Below are 14,311 nucleotides of genomic sequence, written 5' to 3' on the forward strand. Positions count from 1 at the left end.
CCGGGGAACATAGGTACGACCCCTCACAGACATGTTCATTAGGACACCAGGGAACTAGGTTAACTTGGAGAAATAGGGTATAACCCATTATGACTCCTTTAAGCTCTGTTAAAGCATTTAAAATGTACTTGAAAGTAACACAATAGTTACTTTGTCTCCTAACTCAGAAACTAATTCAGTTACTTTTTGGGAGAAGTAACTGCAGCTAATTACTTTTTAAAAGTAACATTTCCAACACTGACTGATGGTGAGAGGACATTCATTTGTCACGAAAGGGAAAATTTGATCACCTGTTTTCAGAACAATACGGAGAACCAGAGCCATTTTAGTTGCAGACTTTTTTTTTTTCCTTCTTCTTCTTTCCATATAAGACCATGTGTGTGTGACTGTCCCCGTTTGCCCTCTCTGGAGTTTTCTCTCTGCAACAGAGTGCTGGCCCGAGTGCAGCAGAGGTCTGAGCTGCTCTCTGCCAACACTGGCTTCGCATTATCACACTGAAGCATTTCACCAGAATACTATTGACAACCTGTCAATCGTTTGTTCCTCTGCTCTCTGTCCTGACATACCAGCACAGCAGAAGTGATGCCTATAGCATGGAGGGAAGAAAAAAGGGCTGTGTGGAGGGGGTAAAAAAGGAAAAGAGAAGGAGAGAGGGGGAGGGGGTGATAGCGGTATGGGAAAACAGCCTTTGAAATATCCCCACACCACACGGCATTCTCTGAAACCGGAGCTCTTTTGTGCAAAAAAACGCCATAAGAGCATTTCAGGTTCACACGATGAGTCACGGCATACAAAGCGAAAAAAGGGGAGGCGACGGATAAAAAGGTGAAAAGAAAGAAGAGAATGATTAATATGGGATGAAAGGCGGGATAGGTGACACGGAGAGGTGAGAAAATATCGCTTTTTCTCCATATGCTCCCGCTCTTATTATGGTATTTCTATAATCCGCAGGGGAGAAAATATAACACTTCCACTTTGATGAATTAAAAGAGACTCTTTCGCAGCTTGCAACAATTGGCATTGTTGAGTAAAAGAAAGCTGAGCCGGGATAAAGATAAAGAGTGCAAATACAGTAGAGTGCTGGAATTAGACGGATGAATTGTTTTACTGGGGGTCAATATGGGCCTCAATAAAACTCTGAAATAATGGGAAAACCCTCTCTGACAGTTGTAATGGAATACTTTTTTTTTTCTTTTATAAGTATTGGTTTTTGGATCAGGCCTCTGCAATTAAATCTGACTCATCAGCTCTGCTCATCACAGCAAAGCCAACAATGTTACCAGGGATCAACTTTGGTGCACTTTAAAACACACTTTACTGAGCTACTTGTCCTCACAACACATTGTACGGCTTTGATAGAGGTTCACAGCTTATGGGGAAACGTATTATTTTGTGTCGCTGTGACTTCAAGGACCTCTTAAACTCACTCACCCTGGTACCGAACAGTCTTGCGCGGGACTGGGTTCCAGTTGAGAGACGTCGCCGCCTCCCATCCGACCAGCATCAGCAAGAGCAAGACCTTGGTCCCGCCCATGGATCCCATGTCGACCCCCCCGTTCGTCAGCACAGATGCGGAGTGACGGATCGGCCCGATCGATCAGACGATCAGAGGGACTCGAGAGAGCGGCAACGCTCCAGGCAGCCTACCAGAAACGGACAGAGAGGGAAAAAGCAACATGTCAGCTTTATTGACTTTGTTTGTTAATCAGACACAGTGTTTACAATGTGCAAATATATAAAAAAAAACAAAAAACAGCTGTACCGACAGATAAATCCCCATACTTTGAGAACGTGTACTTTTACATTGACTATAGTCGTCGTAATCGAGAGACGACTCGCAGTGCAAATCAACAGGGCCAGCGAGGACATTGCTATAATCAGTGTATGCGTCTGCCAACAAAAACAAAGCAAACATTTTAATGACTTTTGGCCTTAGGGGTTATACAGGAAAAGTTCTCCCCGTCCCTCCCTCAGACTGAGCGATAATCAGCTATCGCGAGTCAAAAAGCTCAGAAATAGCTTATCGCTGCACTCTTGTCAAGCCAATTCAGCAGCAGTATATTAAACTGGGGCCGAGTTATCAAAGTTAATTGGCGCTGGCAACGCATCAAACACCAATGTGTTGGGAAATGAATGTCGAGGCAAGGACAATCCAATTCCAAATGAATTAGTTTAAACCTAATGAACATGTCAAGTGTGCATCTGCAGAGTGGCATTACGGTGCAATAACAGCACGGGATGATTGACTTGTTACCGTGCTGCAGGTGACACTGAGGCACGGGGTGAGATGTGAAGATTTTCACATTAAAATATTGTTTACACACAGTGATACACCTTGTGAGGAACGACTGTATATCTTACACCGTCTCATCGTTTTGTATGAACTCTGTGTCATAAGGTGAACACAGAGCGTCGCCGTACAGCCCGTCGTGTATTGGACAGCTGTTAATAATGGAGTTGGTTGTCAGCCAAAATGTGCTGTCAAACCTCCACGCTCACTAATGTCAACCTCATTCAGCCACAAGCCTATGCATAGCAGTATGTATCAGTCAACATAAATACATGTATTTTTATTTACTTGCATGTTTTATAACCTTATAGTCCAACCACCGGGAGACACTCTGGACGACTGTTCTTGACCCAGTTTACATGCACTAGCAGGGAATCGATTTATTGAATGAAGTGTGTCCAATCTACGCTGACCGCTAACATCGGTTTCCGCTTTAGCTGGCGGCTAGTTGTTAGCATGTCAAGCGCAATCTTGAGTATTCCTGTCAACCATGTACCGTGAAATATTCAATAGTTTGAGCACGCAGGGCATAAAGTCAGTCTCCTCGTCAGTACAAAATCACATCGTCTGAGTTTGTTTGTCCAACTTTCAATTGAGCGTTCAATTTCAGTTGGACTAATATTTACATGTTTTTCAAAAGCATTGGTTCTCAAAGTGCGGCCCGCGAGCCAATGGCGGCCCGCAATGAATTACAGTTAATCCAGGAGCAACTAAGCTTATTAAATGTTTATTGGACATTACTGGCTACAGACCAATAAGTGTAAACTGTAGAACTGCAATCTGGGCATTAAAATGTTTACAAATTGGATTTCTTTCTGGGTTTTTTTTCTTTTGGTGGCCCTCAGTCCAATGTTGGGTTCCTAAATTGGCCTTCAGGTATCAAAACTTTTAGAACCCCTGTCTTAGAGGTTTTAGTCAGACAAACAGAATCAAACTCAGAGTTTTCTAATGCCATGTTAACTAGATATGCACCATATTGGACCTTTTGTCGATATCCGATATGCTTGGGCTGATGATCAATAACCAACATCAATATCTAAGTTTTTCCCTGCCCCCAAGAGCAAAGGTCATGTAGCCTCTTGTGTCATTATTTTTCACACTCATGACGTAGCAAATGCAGATTTTTTTTTCATTGTGCAAAATAAATAGACATTAAAGAGTATATCTGGAGAAGAAAGCTAACGAGGTCGCAGCCTATTGTTTTAGTCATTGGTCCGATCTTGGCGTACTTGCCAATAATACATTTTTAAGCCAATATGGGTCAATACCGGATACCGATATTGAGCCAATACTCTATTGCAAACATCCTGTGTGTCTAATGGTTATAGTACCTGTTCATGTGGCCACGCCCTCAGGCTGCATCCATGTTCTAAGTGCAGTGACTACTAGCCCAAACATGGAGCTTCTCAGACAGCCTCTTATCCAAGATATTCAGGGTGTTCTACTGGTTTCAACACATGTAAAGAGGCAGCGTGAAAAATTAGGAAAGAGGACTTGAGCGATAAGACTCTCTGGCTGATAACGCCACCGGAAAGCAGATTACATACACTGTTATATAATCTCATAAGCCCTTAGCAGTGTAACATAGCAACACAAACATTCTTCCCAGTGTTTTCACATCGAGACTATTGTCAGATGAAAGCGTTTCTTGCAACAACTCCTGGTGTGGTCTGTGAAACCCTGCGTGGAAAATGAAGACACTTAAATTAAACTGTCATCTCTAAATGCTGTTGATGCCACAAGCAGAAAAAAAATCTGTTCACTTCTATTGAGAGATGAATCTCAGAGATAATGTGTATATTAAAACCTCAGCACATGAAACCAAATATATCTGCATGGCTGTGTAACCTTAACCAGTGACTGAACTTCAACCGAAATGCTACAAAGGACGGTTGCGGACGTATTCTCATGAGTATCGAATATCCTCATAACAATCAACATGCAGACACACAATCAAACAGTGAGCTTTTATCTCCATACCCAACAAGGTTGAACAAAGTTGAGACAGAACACAGGCTAACTTCAAGATTATTGAGACAGATATGAAAGAATTTCAATTTTATAAGTCAGGGGCAAACAGAAAAGACTTTAGCCTTGATTTAAAAGAACTGACAGTTGCAGCAGACCTGCAATTCTCTGGGAGTTTGCTCGAAATACGTGGAGCATAAGCACTGAACAAAAGCACTGAAGCAAAAAAAACAAAAAAAACCAGAAACTGGATGAACTGCTTTTACATAGCAGCCGATCAGAAATGCATTTTGCCCCAAGTGCAAAAACAACAGTAATTTTGAAATCGATTATTTGACAGACGGAAAGCCGACGATTCAATCCACGTTCGAAGTCAACTGCTGCTGTCTGATCAAAAACTACACAGGGTCATGCAAACACATCATTACAGTATAGTTAAGTTGAATTTTGCAATTGTCCAAATATGAAAATTGAAGCCAAAATCAATGAGGGGTTTGTTTGTGGTTTTCCACTTAGCATTAGCTACCCTGTCTTCTCTCTCTCTCTATATATATATATATATGTATATATATATATTTATATGTATGAAATAATGCCAGATTAAAATGATGCACTTTCTCAGAATTTGTATTTGTATGTCATCATCCTATTTTTGTCTTTCTCCATAGTTGGAGCTTGTTGAAGCATGTGGGCGTTGAAAAGAAGAGGCCCCGAAACGGTGCCTTGGGGAACTCCACACATCATTTTCATCCATTCAGATGTGTAATGACCCGTAGACACAAAGTAGTCCCCGCCGCTAAATTGTGCCAAAAAAGTCCCACTCACTTTTCAAGCTGGCCCAGTATTATGCTGTGGTTGACTGTGTTTAATACGGCCCTGACATCCAGTAATAATACCGCTGCATTTCTGCCACTGCCTGTGTTTAAGTGTTTGTCAGTGCAGATATTAAGAAGAGCAGTTTTACTGCTGTCGCGTGGTCGTAAAAACCTGACTGAAAGGCATCATAACAAAAGCTGAGAGTCGGGACGTTTTACTGCTCTTGAGAAGCAGCTGTTTCAAGCATTTTTTAAAAAGTGAAAAAAGGAAGATTTGATATGAGCCTACAGTATATGTGTTCATTTGTGATGTGTCCATATTTTGAGAGCGGCTCGATGACTGCAGTTTCCAGCACGTCCACTAGAGAAGGGAACCAGAGGTGGAAAGTAACGAAATACATTTACTCAAGTTACTGTATTGAATTCTTTTTTTGTGTATTTTGTATTTTGTAACTCAAGAATTGAACTTCGTTACTTTATAAATCCTATCCGTTACTGAGTAAAAAAAAAAAAATCAGCACAATAAAGACCTACAGGGGGAAAATATACAGCAGAACCAGACGAATGATGATGTGATTAGCACCAGCACAAAAGTGACGTAATATCCTGTGTGAGCTCCAAAATAGTTTTGGATTTCTGAGCCCTTGTCATATTTCTACTGCCCTCACACCCCACGCAAACTAACTAAGTAACTTTTACTTAAAGTACATTTCAAATAAACTACTTTTTACTTCTACTTGAGTAATATTTCATCAAAGTATCGGTACTTTTACTTGACTACGATATTTTAGTACTTTTTCCGCCTCTGAAGGGAACCCACTGACTTGTAAACAAGCACGACACGTCCAACTGTATTGACTTTAACCCAGCGAAAGAAAGAAAACACCTCTGTATATGTAGCACATTTAATGTCTCCTACTCCTTGGTCAAGGAATAAAAAAAAAAAAAACTAATTTCGTGAAGTAGACGGATTGGCAAGGGAGGTAACTGAGACTTGAGTGCCCGCGCCGTTATTGATAATGCTTTTCAGATGAAAATAAGAAGAGGCTCAAAGAGGTGAAAAAAGCCACCCGCCTTCCCCATATCCCTCAGTGGCCTCCACCCCCCCCCGGATCAGATCATGGCGACGTGCTGTTAAATGAGCGTGCTTAAATGCTGGGTTTGGGTGAAATCTCTCCAAGCCTCACAGTGCCGACTACCAGCTTTATTGGATCGATGCTGGAGGCCTCGCCGGCCAACGCTCGAGTGAGCCGTGAAGAGAGTGAGAGGGAGGGAGGGGAGGTGTGGGATGAAAGGCTGAAAGGATGAGAAAAAAAGGGAGAGGGAGTTATGGTAAAAGAAAAAAAAAATACACGTCTGGAGATGTTGCAGGCAGCTAGCAATTTCTCTCCCCCCCCCCCCTCCTCCCTCAGCATCCACTCTTCCATCTCAACGCTGAGAGGTAACAAAGTGTAGTGGGCATCCTGAAGGCCTGATTTAGTAGAGAGACAGTGTGTAAACACAGCAAGGGAAGACGAAGAGGAGAAAAGAGGTGGAAGAGAAATAGACGGAGAATCCTTCTATCTTCATGAAAGGGCTTTTTTTTTATTGTCTATTTCCTGTTTCCTTTCACTTAACTTTCTCACGTTCTCTTTTTTTAGCAGTGAAATACGCACGATAAAGTAAAGTGAGTTTATCCACAGCGCTTCCTTCATACTGACTGCATGTAGAAAAACAGCATTCTGCAACCCTCTTTGTAATCCAGCACTTTAACTGTAAAACTGCAAGGACTAAAATAATGTGTTTGGACGTGAAGGAGTTCCAGTCCTTCAGTTACGACGGCCACAAAGGGAACAACTTTGACTCTTTCAAAATATCTCAATAAAGATGACACAAAACTGCCACTTCTAAATGTATGACATGATACCTTTACAGAGTTTTACGTGTATTTGTGGATTCATGTAAAAAAAATTAAAGGTATTATCGCATTATGTAATAAATCTAAAGCAACTGGCAATAAAATCCTCCTAATGTGTCACAGAGACTCAGGAATAATGTTCATATAACAAACTGAACTCACCAACAACAACAGTACGGACAAAATATTTGCATTAAAAAAATATTTTGCAGACTGCAAATTATGTTTATGTTTTGAAATCATGTTTTGGCATGTGGCGCCACCTACCGCCGTCTACCAATCATTGCAGTCAGTAGAGTCTCAGCTGCCGAACAACCACGGGTTGCCAGTTACGTCAGAAAACGAAACCCAAAAGACCTCGGTATTTTGAATTTGAATGTCGTAACCGTTTTTGGCCACATTCTTACATATGGCACCTTTAAACATAATTTTACACCTCATCTCTCACAGTTCTTTCCCTGGAGCTCAGGCTGGATTGTGTGTCAGTCTCCGAGCGTCTAATTGGCTGACTGTTTCCAGAGTGACACATGGTTAGGACAACCTCAAAGTAAACTGCTAATATAGCATGGTTGCATTTATTTAGAATAGATAGAAGTATTGTCAACAGGGCAAAAAGTCAACTGATGCAAATGTTCAGAGTGAAAAAATTACAAAGCTGGAAATAAGTGGTACAGCGTTTTCAATTTGTGAGCACCAGGTATGTAAATGCACCAACATTCTATATATGTGGTCATGTTATATGCATAACATGCAGCGGCACACGTGCTCTGGTTACACCTATGTAGCAGCAGTCGCTGTAAGAGAACGTACAGTCACTGAAAAACCATTTACAATCCAGCAAAAACACACTTCAGTCAGTTTGATTCATTTATCTAATTTAATAGCATAAAGCTGATGGATTATATACAGTACCGATATATACAATGGAGCCACTCACTATAGAGCAATAACAATCAACTTAGAAACAGATTGGCTCGCTGCGGAATTGTTTTTCATTCGGCGCGGCTGAATATTTCTCTTAACTTGACACCGCTCTGCTGCTAAAATTGCACATTAGATCTTCAGGCTTCATCTGCAGGGAGCGTTATGAATGCCGGGGGGAGACGGCCGGAGTCAGAGTGTGATGTATTCTTCTTGTATTTTTTTCCTTTCCTCTTTTCTTTTCGATCAAAGCGACTCTTAGGGTTTCTCGCTGTGTCGTTAAAAAGTGAGGTTCAGCCGTTCTCTCTCCCTCTCACCGCGGCCTCTTTAAGGTTCCTGCGGTGTCGCGGATCTCCGCGGGTGGCATCGAATCATCTTTTAGCCGCTGCTGTTGTTGAGCCTGGTTTAGCTAATGAGCGGAGACACAGCAGCAGCCAGTCGGCACTCCACAACGGAGCGCTCGATAAAACAAACGCAAGAAGTAGGTCACACGCTGTGATTGGGTCGCTGAGTGGTTTGTTTTGGCTGCTCCTGTCGATTCGTGTCATTCCGTGTTCTCCTGTGTCAACGTGACACAAAATTGGACGATTGCCGAGTGGTTTGGTAACGTACGTTTCCATTAGGAATCGTACCAAAATAATTGGGGTACCAAATGGCTGAGTGACAGAAAAACGTCTTCAACGCCCGCTTCTTGACGTCTTGTTTAGACAAACAAGCAGCTGGATGTCATCAATTTTGTTGTTATCTGTTGTGTCGAGTTCAATGTAATTTTTTGTTGTCGTTGCACTATGTAGCTCACCTACCAGGTAAAGCTACTTTTCTCAGCTGAAACACAAGCCTGACCCAGGGATTTACCATTCCAAACCCTACTGTACCATCAGAGGCAATTCTAGAGTCTGTGGGGGCCCTAGGCAAAAATTCCCAGGGGGCCCTTCCTTCCAACCAGTGTTCATCACCATTATGTTACAAATAATCTGACACCAACGAAAAACCACCGACTTCAAAATATATTTTTTTTCCAAAATGACTGATTTAACGTGGAAAAACCTTGTAATTAAAAAGTATGTGTAAAGAACAATAAAATACTGTTAATAGCTTTTTAAAAAACTATATAAACTTAGTAAAAAAATACATTACACTGTAAAGAACCCACATGATAAAACAATATAAATATAAAGAACAATAAAATACTGTAAAAAAGATATGCATTACACTGTAAATAATCCTTTTCATTTTCCAACTTGCAGAACGATAACTTCACACAGGTTAAAGTGAGGTGGGGCCCCTTTAGGGGGGTTTCCTACTGAGATATCATTGAAATTGCCCATTGTATGTTAAGGGGGATGGGGAGGCGGCTGGTCACTACACATTTCAGTAAAAACAGCCCTCAGGCTCTGAGTGTCGGGGGCCCCCTATCAGCTCGGGGCCCCAAGCAGTTGCCTGCCTTGCCTGTTCACAAGCTGCACCCCTGCGTACCATAATGCTTTTTACTAGACACCAGCGAAACTGGAAAACATTGAATAGCAACAAGCTGTAAGCAGGCATATCGCCCCCTAGCGTATTAAAGGGCGATATGCTGGGCTAATTAAATTGTGTTGCACGTTAATGACTTTAAAACATTCAGTTTTTTTTGTGTTGAGCGTATCTGAAGGTAAAGATGAGTCCGTGTGGTAAAAAGCAAAGCAGGGTCCTTTCCTTGAAGAGAGTGAATGTCATTTAAATGCCCATCTGTCTGTCCTCTTTTCTTCACTGTGTCCTTTTCCTGCCCTTCATTTTCCCGCACCTCTCCTTTCCTTTCCTGGCAGCCTCTTCCGTCCCATCCTCCCATATTACTACACGGACACACAACGCTGTTACACGCACGCACACGCACACGCACACGCTGACCTCTGCTGATTGCTAGTCCTCGCAGGCATTGTTTGACTTTTAACCCCGACCTCTGACCCTTTTTGTCAGTTAAAGAGAGAGAGAGGGTGCATCAGCCACAGCACCTCCACCCAGACGATCACACTGTGAGAGACTTGATGTCCATTAACCCGTAAGTGCCCTCCACACGCATGTGTATGAATGGATGGACTACAGGACAGCCCTTCACCTCCCCTCTCGCCTCTCTGCAAAACAAACACAGAAGCTACCGGCCTGCTCTCGTCCGTCCTTCCTTCCTTCCTTCCTTCCTGCACCCCTCCCCAATCCGTCCACCTTTTATTGCTCCACTAGCATTTGAATAACACACACACAAGTGCAATCTCGCCCACACACAAAAGCTGTTCCACCTAAGCTGGATCAAACGATTTCATACCTCGTGGACACAGGGAGGACAGCAGATCTAGGACTTAAAAAGCTCCTTTCGCTCTCCCTTTGAAATCAGCATAGCGAGAGAGAGAAAAAAGAGCGGCTCTCGTGTCGTATTCATTGCTTATGTTGGCATTTCTGAAGCGGCTGATAGCTGACTGAATAATAGTCTTTTCAGTGTTGATAAAAAAGTCTCTGAAATGGCATTATAAGTAGAGTTGGACACTGAAACCAAGACCAGGGGATGATTCAGAACTGAATTGTATATGCATTGAAGGTGAAATTAGCCTATTAGTCGTGGAAAAAAACAAAATAAAAGAAGAAAATATGCATCATTTTGACCTTTTCTGTATTAGTGTTAAGTGGAAGAGTGGATATATATCTATGGTATGTCTCACACTGAGGGTGAAAAACGTATTTCAGGTTTAGTGCTGGACACGTTAGCGGCGCTAACGCACATTAACGCTTTTTACGTGTTTCTATGACGACTGACCGGAAAAAGACGTGCGTGACGTCATGTTTACGTGACTTTAGATCGTTAAAATGAGTCTCTAAATTAACGCTAAACTTTAAAAACAGAGGCACACATACGCAGTACGCAGGTAACACTGATCTTTTCTTTTAATAAACAGACTGCTCCAGTTCGAATGAAGCTAACGGCGCTACTAAAAGCAAAACCGTTTGATTGGTGTCACAGTTCAAGATTTTTTTTAAAACTTTCTTTAAGAATAAAACAGTTTTTTTTCCCCTCTGATTTATTATCAAACGCTTCTTTCTGACCCAAGTTCACCCAATTTCATAAATCTGTCCTGAAGGGAACAGAATGTTGTACGTGGGAGTTGTTTCATATGATAATTTCACCACTTTAAGAGCCTTTTTTACAGCTGAAACATTTTGATTAGAGATCAGCGAGGGGTTCCTCGGAAAGCCATTTTAGGGATTTGAATCTGCGCTCGCGCACTGCAGGTCACTCTGTATCAAGGCCTCAGCTTATAACGCCTGGAATATAAATGTAAGAACACACGAACACAATCTCTGCAGTCGTGGCCGCGCATCAAAGACAAAACTTTAAGGGTTAGGGTTCAAGTCCAGAGCAAAACGACTGTGGGGCCGGAGAGGAGAAAAATATCATGTTACAGCTCTCGCTGCAAAATTGATGACTTCTGGGATGTGAAGTGAGGGAAGTCAACATGGACTCCAGCTTTTTTTGTGTGTGTGTGTGTGTGTGCATTATTCCACAACACACACACACACACACACACACACACACACACACACACACACACACACACACACACACACACACACACACACACACACACACACAGCTCCACATCTCACTGAGGCTTTGCTTTTCTGACTTTGCAAGAGCAAACATTTGGTTTAAAAGGCACACAGCTAAACTCTGCCTACTGCATTGTTAAATATTCTATTCTATGCCGTGTTTTCTGGCCTTCAGTGAAGTGGAATCGTACAGATGTTGCAGATGCTGACACACTTTGTGCATTGTGAGTGTAATGAGCTGGCACAGAAGAAAGACTTCCAATCAAAGAGCAGTTTCAGCACAGGACGCTGACAAAAGTGACCGTGATTGTTTTGCTGTCGTTTCCACCGTTCGTCACAAAAAGCGCGTGAAATCCCGCTTTCTGACCCCATTACCTGTGCCGCCGATTAATTTCCATGCACCTGAGCACACAATTTCCTTTATTTGCATACAATTAATGACTCGATAACCAGCGGCCCTGCCATTAAAATGCTCGGGAGTTAATGTCATCGACTTTCCTTTCACGCGGTGATTGGAATTCACTGCTCGTCATAATTAGCTGAGCACCGAGCACGGCACACGACTTTCAACAACCGACTGCAAATTGGCGAAAACGTCAAAAAAAAAAACAGAAGAAACTAGAGTGGTGATAGTTGACGACTACTAATGAGTCCATGTGCCCACATTTTTATGCCAATTTTAAAGCAACATTTGCATATGCAATGAAGGCCACTTTGGACATGTGGTGTGCAGCGGTGACCTTGGAATGTAGGTCAAGGTCACCGATCTTCGAACTTGTTCAAGATACTTGTAAGAGGCATAAACAGTGCCAGTTTGGCAGCAATACAATAAATATTTGTCAAGTTATCGCGTTGACAAGGTCGAAAAGTGCCGTATTTTGGCTATTTTCCAAGTTCCAAGTGCAGCTGTGACCTTGGAAAGTAGGTCAAGGTCACCCATCTTCGAACTTGTCCAAGATACTTGTAAGAGGCATGGACAGTGCCAGTTTGACATCAATATGTCGAATATCTGTCAAGTTATCGCGTTGACAAGCTCGTAAAGGGCCGTTTACACATTTCTCACATTTCCCCGCAAAAAAAACCGCGTAAAAATTCACGAAAAATTGAAAAAATGTAAAAAAAAGGCCTGGAGATATTCACCCACTAGACAATCCTGCAAAATGTGAAGGACGTACGCGCACAGGAAGGTATTCATTTTAGTCCGGACGGACGGACGTCGCTCGTCGACATCCCATGAGGATTCGCAGTGTTATATCTTAGCCTTCGTCCCTTCTGCCTCCCCCATGCGGTGCCCCACGCTTTCATGTCCCTCCTCTGAGGGATTCTGCAGGCCGCCATATCTCCATTTTCTCTTCCTTTCATCCCTATTGTAGCTCCTGCATCTCCGCCCCATCCCCCCCCCCCCCCCACACAGTCCATGCTGGATGTCCAGGCGTGGTCGGGCCTCCTAATTCTTTCATCGACGCTCTGATCTCTCCCAACAGTGCTGCAGGCTCCAGCTGATTACAGATGAAATGGACCTGATTGGGTACGGCGACGGCAAATCAAACACCTGCTCAGACCCCGAGGTAGCGTTAAAGGAGAAGCGTGTGAGTGAGATGAAACCAGAGAGACCGACGTCCAGTTAATCAGACGGCACGATCAACCGAACTGGATGTTGGACGGAGATAACGGTGTGTCTGCTATTCTGAACTGGAAACAATATCAGACACCTGATTGGACTATTATGTATCATTTTGATGTCGCTACAAGATATTGGATAAAACTATGATCGAATCAAAATTGATAAAACGTCCAATCAGATATTAAAAGGGCCATTTAGGAGGGTTTGCTGGCAGAAGATCAAGCCTTTAATAAGTACGTCAGGCAAGGGGGTTGCGTTAAGGAGGCAGCCATCTTGCGCCACGATGTTTATATAGATAAACTAACCAGAGCATTTGTTTTGTGGTGTGAAGAGGATATTAAGTGCACGAATTACATAACTTTCTGGTACATGAAAGCCATTATAGTTCACGTTTGGTAAAGGAAGGAGTGAGCAGAGGACACATTGGTACTTAAAGGTGCCATATGTAAGAATGTGGCCAAAAAACGGTTACCACATTCAAATTCAAAATACCGAGGTCTTTTAGGTTTCGTTTTTTGACGTAACTGGCAACCCAGGTTGCATTTATATTGATTTTATGGCTCTAGTGTTGTGTAAAAATGTTCAATAAGTGAGTGCTTTTGCACAAAAGTCCTGGGGGCTACCGTTATGACAAGTATATGGGCGCAAAGCTCGATTTCTCTGCTTTCCGGTATCCATCCATCCTCCAGTCTTCTACTGCTTTATCCTCCACATGAGGTGCTGTGCCCTGTAAGGCGGAGTCAGACCCTGAACAGACCTGTGACGACTTTAAGGGTCTTTTTCAGGGTTAAGATTAGAATTAGGTTTAGGCTAAGGGGCCGTAAGATAAGATAAGATAGACCTTTATTAATCCCGCAGTAGGGAAATTTACATCATCACAGCAGCAAAGATAATAAATTTAAAAGAAAGAACACCATATAAATATATTAACAATAAGACTATAAACAAGTTTAAAGGTGCCATATGTAAGAAAGTGGCCAAAAATGGTTACTGAGTCTCTGTGACATATTAGGAGGGTTTTATGGCCAGTTGCTTTAGATTTATTACATAATGCACCTTTAAATTGCAGTTTCACCAAATGGTACATAGCAGTGAAATGGCTTGGCTAAGCTAATTTGGTGGTACCCTTTCATAATCAAAATGCAAATAACAGTGATGCACCAAACCTGGTGGAACACAATGGTTTTGGATTCTCTGTGTCTTTAAATGGCTCATAGACG

At 42.4% G+C, this 14,311-nt stretch overlaps 1 protein-coding gene across 1 annotated transcript in view; it reads right to left on the reverse strand.

Moving 5' to 3' along the window:
• sema4c (sema domain, immunoglobulin domain (Ig), transmembrane domain (TM) and short cytoplasmic domain, (semaphorin) 4C) overlaps window positions 1–1,543 on the reverse strand; it is a gene marked incomplete at its 5' end in the record, with an annotated part of 47,254 nt that extends 45,711 nt beyond the window's left edge. Inside the window, one exon of the mRNA XM_083902113.1 lies at window positions 1,432–1,543. Within this exon, the coding sequence (XP_083758239.1) occupies window positions 1,432–1,543 (112 nt within the window). The remainder of the gene's footprint in view (window positions 1–1,431) is intronic.
• Between the last annotated feature and the right edge of the window lie 12,768 nt (window positions 1,544–14,311).

Source organism: Microchirus variegatus (genome assembly GCF_963457635.1).
Source record: "Microchirus variegatus genome assembly, chromosome: 16".
NCBI lineage: Eukaryota > Metazoa > Chordata > Actinopteri > Pleuronectiformes > Soleidae > Microchirus > Microchirus variegatus.